At 36.9% G+C, this 9,474-nt stretch overlaps 1 protein-coding gene across 1 annotated transcript; it reads left to right on the forward strand.

Annotated features, from left to right (window-relative positions):
• Nucleotides 1-1,568: 1,568 nt before the first annotated feature.
• LOC104626015 (guanine nucleotide-binding protein subunit alpha-14) lies at nucleotides 1,569-8,755 on the forward strand (the record flags this gene model as incomplete). The annotated part of the gene is made up of 5 exons (XM_010293824.1): nucleotides 1,569-1,723; nucleotides 4,006-4,134; nucleotides 5,947-6,076; nucleotides 7,411-7,564; nucleotides 8,565-8,755. Coding segments are annotated over 5 exons (759 nt in total), but the record flags the coding sequence as incomplete, so codon positions are not given.
• Between the last annotated feature and the right edge of the window lie 719 nt (nucleotides 8,756-9,474).

Here is a 9,474-nt window from a genome sequence, read left to right on the forward strand (position 1 = left end):
TTAAAAAAAATCAGCCTCAACTGAGGTAACTTCAGCATAGGGGTTTTGAATATTAAAATGTTACAGCACTTCTAATGTAACTATTATGCTGTTCCTGCTTATACTGTGTTTAGAGAGAGCATAATATGCTATACATATTTTAATTAAGAGTGAATTCTGGAACTCATTTGATGCTTGTATTTCATGTAAAAAAAATATGCCAATAACTGACGTTGTTAACATGCGCTTGTGCTGTTTTGCATCTCCCCTCTTTGTTCCTTGGTTCAGTCTGTAATGATTGAGGATTTGTTTTGTTTTCTTCTCATGTTAGTGAGCCCATTCTGTTCTTTCTGTAAATCACCTACTGCTCATGTATTACGATGCTGCATATTTCCACAGTCTCTTGGGCTAACTTCATAGTGTAAGTGACCATTCTATAAAATGCCATTCTTGCTTTGAGGGAAATGAAAACTAAATTTCTGGTGTTGCCCTGAGTTGCAGAGGAAGTTTTTAAAATATGACCCTGTCCACTTGAAACATTGAAGTTCACCTCTTGCCAAAATCGCATTATAAATTTTCATTACGTTTAAACTACTTTCATGGTATGCTGTTGGCAATGCCAAAAGGTATTTGTTACAATGTAAAGTTATATTATTACTAGGTGCTGACAGGATTTAATTAGCCATTTCTAGAATTCCTAGTGGTGGGATTCCAGAAAAAAATAATCAAGGCTCTGTGAGCCTTGTGGGGCATCTTACATCATTCATTTACCCTTTATAGTGTTTAACCAGAGAAAAAAAAGGAATGTTTAAGCATTTTATCAGATGTCAAGCTAGCTTAGAGGAGCTACAGCCAGTTAGAAAATTTATTTACCTTTCAGAGTTTGTGACAGATTCAAAGGCCACATAGTTGCAATACTCAGCAAAAATCCTTCAATGGATTAGATACAACAATTTTTGAAAAAAGAAGGTCCTGGTTAGGAGATCTTGGTCTCCTTTAAAAGCAAAACTTACATTTATTTTTGTAATACCACTTACGCTTAACAGCAGAGAGCAAAGAAAAATTACTTCTTTCTGCAGGGTAGTATCTTGGCTGTATCTCACTGAGATAGGCCTTAAACAGAAGATAGCTTGTAAGAATTTTATGCCTGCTTGATGACTATTTATGCTAGGTCACCCTTCTGTTTGTCCTGAAACAAACCAAACCAACAAACCAACCAGAAGTTGCAGTACTAAAAGAAGTATCTAGAATTTTAGAAGCATTACCACTGTTATAAACTGGTATTGAATTTCACTGAGTTTAAAAATAGGAGGTTTAGACCTCCTTCTGATCTTTGTCAAGGTCCCCTTTTAAAAAGAAAAATCACACCTGAATGACAGTAAGCAGAACTAAGTTGGTTAAAACAAGTAGCAGTCATTGAACATGAAAAATTAAATGCATTCAAGGATTAAAACTGCTTATTTTCTCCTAGGTTCTTTTCTGATGCTTAGTCTCATTGATGGGAAGTTTATTATAAAGAAAGAGGAGAGTGTGTACTGCATGCCAGTGGCAACCCTTTCTCACAATAGTGTAAAAATCTAATTGATTAGGAGAGTGCTCAGATGATCAAAGAAGTGGAAGTGGATAAAGTGAGAGTGCTGGAAACAAAACAAGTTGAAGCAATCAAGAAACTCTGGGAAGACCCAGGAATTCAAGAGTGCTATGACAGACGAAGGGAGTACCAGCTCTCAGACTCTGCTAAGTAGTAAGTACACTGTGTAATTACAAGGACAAGCCAGGCTTAATGAAACTAATCATAGAATCATTTAGGTTGGAAAAGACCCTTAAGATCCTTGAGTCCCACCATGAACCTAGCACTACCAAGTCCACTATGTCCAACCATGTCCCTAAATACCACAACTACATGTCTTTTAAATACCTCCAGGGTTGGCGACTCAGTCACTTCCCGGGCAGCCTGTTCCAATGCTTGACAACCATTTCAGGGAAGAAATTTTTCCTAATATCCAATCTAAACCTCCCTTGGCACAACTTGATGCCACTTCCTCTCATCCTATCACTAGTTACTTGTGAGAAGACATCAACACCCACCTCACTACAAGCCCCTTTCAGGCAGTTGTAGAGAGCAATAAGGTCTCCCCTCAGCCTCCTCTTCTACAGACTGAACAACCCCAGTTCCCTCAGCCGCTCCTTGTAAAACTCGTGCTCTAGTACCTTCACCAGCTTTGTTGCTCTTCTCTGGGCACGCTCCAGCACCTCATTGTCTTTCTTTTAGCAAGGGGCCCAAAACTGAACACAGCATTTGAGGTGCGGCCTCACCAGTGCCGAGTACAGGGGCACAATCACTTCCCTACTCCTGCTGGCCACACTCTTCCTGATACAGGCCAGGACGCTGTTGGCCGCCTTGGCCACTGCTGGTTCATAATGAAGAGATAGGTTCACTTTGATTTTGTTTAGTCACACGTGTGTCTCTGTTGGCCAGCAAATTTCAAGCTGGAGTGATGAAACAAACTAATTTTAAGCTTTCTGAACATACCATCCCAGTTCTGAGGTCAGCACAGCTGGTACATAACTGAGTTTCCCTTGGGGAAATGATGAACACCAGCTGTACAAAATATATTTACAACAAGTGGTCAGTTCAGACAGTCCAGCTACGTGAAAAGTTTAGGATATAAATAAGAATGAAGGTGAGTCTCTCCCCCAATTTTCAAAGAATTCAATTGTGAAAAAATGATTGTTTTAGGAGAACTGTTTCTGCCAACGTTGAAAAGTAACAGGGTTAAATTTCAGCAAGGGACATTTAGATTAGTCATGTATGGTAAACTTTAACTCAGAATAGGTACACAAAGGGAATCTGCTCATGTGTGTTAAGTGTTATCATTCTTGAGAGATGCTTGCGTAGCTTGTTCTTAAATCCTCCACTGGAGAAGGATGACACTTAATGGTCTACTTTAGCCTCATTTTCTAAGAAATCAGCCACAACTGAAAGTGAGAGGTTTTAAAAATTTTATTAGATCTTCCTTTTAGTGTTAATTAGAATTGAGATCTCAATAACCATTTGCTGGAGAGGAGGAGTTTTCATAAGAGAAATCTTTCTGCATAAGTGATAACATTAAGTGTTGAGTATTTTTTGTTTTGGAGCCCAAATGTGAGGGATGTTTGGGCAGCAAGGGGAGAATACACGGACACCCTCCCTCTTCCACCAAAGGAAAAGGGGGGATTAGTGCTTAAATAGAGGAGGATTTGCGCTGCAACCGTGTTGTGTGATTTGGAATACACCTTACAGTTTTTGTAGGCTTTGTTAGGATTTTGGATGATCTAATGTTGCCTTCTAGTGGTAGGAAGATAGATTGCAGAGAGGAATACCGGGCATCCGTTGTCATTTACTGATGCACAGGAATGTCATCCTAGAATTTAATCCTAGCTATGAAAAGCATTAAGAGCCTTCTGAGATTAAGGAGGGTAAATTTAAGAATGACTGCATGGGCAGACGAGAAACTAAATCATCATTTTTTATATTAAAAATAAGTTCGAAGTATTCATGTTTGCAAAGCTTTCCATTAATTACTTTTCTGAATTCTGTCCAGCAGCCTTTCACATTTGTGTGCAATATTAGCATCACAGATGAAGTGATAGGGAATAGAGTACTGTTGGTAAACATTATGGCTAGAACTGGTATTTATATTTGTGTTCAAATCTTAATTCTGATGTTTATTTTGAGGTAACAGCAAAGATTATTCAAATAATCATTTTGGCTGTGGGCTGATTATTTATAGAACATTCACGCATCACGTCTTTTGACTAATAGTATTCTGTCTGAAATGCACATGCTAGTTTCAGTTAAAGTACAGGGTTTTATTGTTTTTTGCCAGCAACAATTGCACTAAGGCCATGCACAACTGAATTTCTGTTTAGCTGCTTTTGTGGGAGCACTTCTGTGATTGCTGATTAGTACCTTGGGTTTGAATCTGTGTGATTAATTTATGGTAGTGCATTAACCTTGTTTCTGTTGTGTATTTAACTTTTCAGTTATCTTACTGACCTTGATCGTATTGCTATGCCCTCATTTGTGCCAACTCAGCAAGATATTCTTAGAGTCCGAGTGCCAACTACAGGAATTATCGAGTACCCTTTTGATTTAGAAAATATTATATTTAGGTAAGACTGTCTGTCAAATGTCTCAGTATACAATTATGAAAGGAGTTGCTGCACCTTGACTTCTCAGGTCCTTTAAGCATTTGCATTCAATGAGTGTTGCATGTATTTCCAGCCCTTTCTTCAAAGTTAATAGAGTAACGTGAGTGTTGTTTCAAAACATTTCTTTTCAAATTTACATTACATGAAAAAAGCTTTTCAATTCAAGCAGCCCAATTACTATGTATTCTGAGCTATTTGTTTAATTAAAAGCCTTGGATGGGGGTTGCGCAGAGGCAGGATATTGGTAGTAGCCCTCAAGTGAGTTTAGAACTTCCAGTTAGATAAAGTTAGGGAAAGGAGTTAGAGACAGCAGTAGAAGGGGGGGGCGGAGTAGAGGGTCATGACAGTTGATACTTCTGTTCTTCCTGCCATATAATATTAAAAAAATTATGTTCACTAGAATTAAGAGAAACAAACATACTCATAAAGTTGAAAGAAAGTCTGAGAAGCACCTTAAAATTATTTTATCCACTACAAGACAAGCTATTGCAACAGGTGGGGTTACTGATTTTCTAAGGGAAAGCATTTTTTAATTTCAAAATTGCAGAATTCACACTACCATGATTATAGTTGTTCTTCCGCCAAACCACCCGATTCATCATGAACAAACACCTGCCTGCAGTTACAACACAGAACCAGAATCCACTCTGATAGCACATGGTCAAACCAGACCAACCGTCATTTTGTTGTTTGTTTTTTCCTGGAAAACGCAATTTTCTAGGGAACACTGTGACCTGGATAAAATGTGAGGGACTGACTTAATTGTCTGCAAAACCATAGAAATTTGATGTGGAACTAAGATATTTGTGAGCATTTTGATTGTTTTGAGTTTGTGACATATGACTACACTGGGGTTTTTGGAGGGGGGGGGAGGGTGGGGCTGAGGGAGATTTTTGAGTGTGTGGGGAAACAGAATTGAGTAAGTTCAGATCTGCCTTTGATAAAACTACCAACTCTGAAAAAAAACAGTATTATATTCTGTATTGTGCCTCAAGTGGCTTGTAGACTTGTGCTGGGCCCAGCTAGGATAAAGTTAATTTTCTTCATGGCAGCTGATACGGTGCTGTGTTTTAGATTTGTAACCAAAAGAGTACTGATAACATACCAGTGTTTCAGCTGTTGCTGAACAGTTTTTGTACAGCACCAAGGCCTTACATGTTTCTCTGCCCCCCAGTGAATTAGTTGGGGAGTGCACAAGAGGTTGGGAAGGGACATAGCCAGGCAGATGACCCGAACTAACCAAAGACACATTTCAAGCCATATAACATCATGTTTAGTGATAAAAATAAAAAGAAGGGGCTTTAGGGAGGTTGGCCATCTTTTTCTCAGGAACTGGTTGGGCATCAGCCTACCCACAGGAGCTGGTGAATGCTTGCTTTTGAATCACTTTTTTTGTTTTCTTTATCTCTTCTTTCACTTATCCCTCACTTTTTAAACTTTTTTTTTCTTTTAATCTTGACCCCCAAGTTTTCTTGCTGTCACTCCTTCTTTCCTCTCCCCCTGACCACCCATGGCAGGGAGGGGTTAGTGAGCCAACGGCTGGCTTGTGCTTAGCTGCCCACCAGGATTAACCCACAACACCACTGAAGAACAGTGGAAGTTGTAGCACTACAGCGAGTCAAGCTGAAATATTAAACAGAACATACGCGGTCAATATATACTTTTCACAGTTCAAGTTTATCTCAGGTGGGCGATCTATTATAAGGCCTTTGGTTATACTTAAAAGTATTTTATGAAAATGACTAATATGTGGACTGTATTTCTTTTTAACAGGATGGTGGATGTAGGTGGCCAAAGGTCAGAAAGAAGGAAGTGGATCCATTGTTTTGAAAGTGTTACTTCCATCATTTTCTTAGTTGCATTAAGTGAATATGACCAAGTTTTGGCAGAATGTGACAGTGAGGTAAGGAGCGGAGTTATATAAGGTACAGAAAAAGATACATGCTTTTTAAGAAATTTACATGTGTTCATAAAAGCATTTGTAAATGCTATAATTACATTAAGAAGCTGATCAAGCAGTCACAAAGTTGTATGAAATTAGCAGCCTGCCTATAAAAGTGAACTTTACCTTAAAAGACAAAACATGGTTTTAAAATGTTTTAAATCATTTAAGCCATGTCAAATGTTTGAGAATTTGAGTATCAGTGACATCTCTAAGCAAGGAAAACTAGCAAAGTCATCAGTAATTAGGTTTTTTGTTTGCTTGGTTTTTAAATCTCTGGTGTTTCAAAATTAACCTGTGCATTAATTAAAGAAAATTAAAAGAAAATAACTTAAAATTTACCTCCTTCCCAAGGTTAGAAAGCATGAGTTCTCCCATCTCTTCTAGAGTACCATCATCAGCAGTAGCCAGATGTTGTAGAGAAGGATGCAAAAAAGAAAACAGTAGGCAATTAGGGAAAAGCATATTAGTGGAACTGCATTACATTTGGTAGTGGTTTCTTTACATCCTGCAGTATGAGGATTCCTTCAGATGTCCTTCAAAAACATAATACCATTTGAACTCTAAAATCCCAAAGCCCTTACAGATCTTTTCCTCAAGATCTGTTTGAACTCTGAAAAGCATACCCTACTTCACTTGCTGAAGTGTCACAAAATCCACTGTAGTTGAGAGAGCATTTTCAAAGTTTCCTGTCATCTATTGATGCATGAATAACTTTGAGAACTATAATTTTCTTTTTCCTTTCACTGTCTTGAACATTTTGTTATGCTGACTTTGGACATTAGAAAATAAATAACAAACTGACTGCGATCACAAGCTTATCCCCAGGAACTCCAAACAGCAATCTCTGAATGTGATGTTCCTTAGATCTCTCTTGAAATGGACAGACTTTATTACTAGTACAGATGAGTACATATGCTCTTGTCCTTTTCCTGTGTTACAGTAGGTTAATACCAGATACTTGACCTGATGCACCCTGTTTCATCTCTGACTGTGCTGTCAAAAGAGGCTTTCATAGAGCAGCTGCTCACTAACTCATAGAAGAATTCAAATAATTTCTATTATTGAGGCTTACCTTGATTTCACATGCCATTTATAGCAATGATCCAAAACCTAGTAAACAAAAGGATATAGAACATGAAGAGTAATGATCAACCAGTGAATTGCAATTGCGTGTAATAAAAGTAGTATTTCTTAAAAAACTTTCAAAAAAGCCTTAATGATCTCTGGTTGATATGATTTGCATATGCTACTGTCTAAAGAGTGTAACTTCATGTTAACTTTTGTTGTTGTAGAATCGAATGGAAGAAAGCAAGGCCTTATTTAAAACTATCATTACATATCCCTGGTTTCTGAATTCTTCAGTCATTTTGTTCTTAAATAAAAAAGACCTTCTAGAAGAGAAAATCATGTATTCCCATCTAATTAGTTACTTTCCAGAATACACAGGTAAGCATTTATCCCACACTATCTTCACAAAGCTGAAAGTCATATTTAAATCAGTTAATTTTTCCTCATTAAATTGAACATGGAAAGTGAAATTGTGTAATATATTTGATATCTATGCTTTTCTACTTTATCCTTTAAAATACAAACTGAAGTTAGTCAATTTTACTGGAACTTTGTGGGTTTTTTACTGGAGCATTGTGGACAGATTATTAAGAGATTTCTTACAGCCATTCTGTTACCATTAGAGTGGTATAAATACAGTTGCTATTTATTTATGAGAAGAAGCACCTTTTTCATCTTTGATCTCAAGAGACAAGATACAGGGAGACCTTGGGGAATACAGCTATTAATCAAACTCTTTATATAGTAAAAACCCATAATATAGTTTTACATTCATTATTATAACTTGTTGTCTATCTAGAAGTCTGAAGTTAAAAAGCAGCCTAAGTAACTTTCCTTAAGAAATGTTACTGATACTTAAAGTTGCCAAAAGAATGATGAAAATAATCACAGATGTATTCCATTACTTAATACAGTATTATATTCTGCAAGACATGTATTGCATTGAGTCCTACAATTAACAATGAAAAGTTGTAGTGATTTAATAGCTACAGAGAAAACACACATCCCTCTCTTGACCAAAGAGAATCCTGTTTGTGTGTTTTAGAAAATTTAATTTCTCTCGTACTACATACCACAATAATGTATCAATCTATTAATATATGCTGAGTAATTTCAGTTGCATAGGTTTTTATAAAAAACTACTTTGACCTGTAAGGTTTACGGTTGAAAAAAGCATACTCCCTACATTTTAGAAAGCAGTGTTTTAACAGCCCGTGCTCCACTCATATATGAATGAGAAAATGCCAACATGGGAGTATGCCTTTATGGCGATGTGACATTTAAATATGAAATTAGCCTGTTAAGATACTGTCCCTATGTTTCTTCCTTGACCCATAGTTTTTAACTGTTCAAAACCACTAATTGTGCTTTTGACTAGGACCTAAACAAGATGTCAAAGCTGCCAGAGACTTCATTTTGAAGCTGTATCAGGATCAGAATCCAGACAAGGAGAAAGTAATCTATTCCCACTTCACTTGTGCCACAGACACAGAAAATATTCGTTTCGTCTTTGCTGCTGTCAAGGACACAATCCTGCAATTAAACCTGAGGGAGTTCAACCTGGTTTAAATAAAAAACATGGCTGCAGCCACAAAGTGTGGCTGCACAGCTGCACAGTTTGTGTTGGTTAAAAAAAAGGAAAAAGGTGTCTTTTTAAATACCATTTACAGAAATGGGAGGAGGATTTATATTTACTGAAGTATGGATTAAGAGACCTTTAAAGGAGGAGTTTGAAAACTTATTTTTTAAGTTATACATTTAAAACATTGTATTCAAATTTCCCATATTAGTTTTGTCTGTGAGTTAAAAATTTTTTGACAGCTGTGGGAATTAAACATATTTAGAAGAATGTACATAACTGCATTGCTGTCCAGCTGATGTTTTCTTAAGATCTTTTTTTTTTATTTAGCTTATAAAATTTCCCACAGTGATGCCTTAGAAATGACAAGATAGTGTTATTTTAGGGTGCTAGACATTTTTATATGCTTATTCTGAGCAATGTAGTTGAAAGACTAGGGTAAAGCTATTAGACTTTTTAGAAGCATCTCTTGGTAGCCTTGATAGGCCAAACCTGTTAATGTTCTAGGAATCATTACAAAAAGATTAATTACTGATGACCCTTGCATGTCACTGCCTTTTTGTTCAAGTGCCTTACAATAAATAAAATACCTTTCACAGTTAAGGAAGGACAGATTAAGATCTTGTAGGCAGTCCGTGGAATTTACTCTTTTCTGAAGGGGAAAAGCATTTCTCCAACAGCAAGGCATTTAGCAACTGTTCTCGGCATT

The sequence above is a fragment of the Phaethon lepturus genome, unplaced genomic scaffold, assembly GCF_000687285.1.
Source record: "Phaethon lepturus isolate BGI_N335 unplaced genomic scaffold, ASM68728v1 scaffold1379, whole genome shotgun sequence".
NCBI classification, from domain to species: domain Eukaryota; kingdom Metazoa; phylum Chordata; class Aves; order Phaethontiformes; family Phaethontidae; genus Phaethon; species Phaethon lepturus.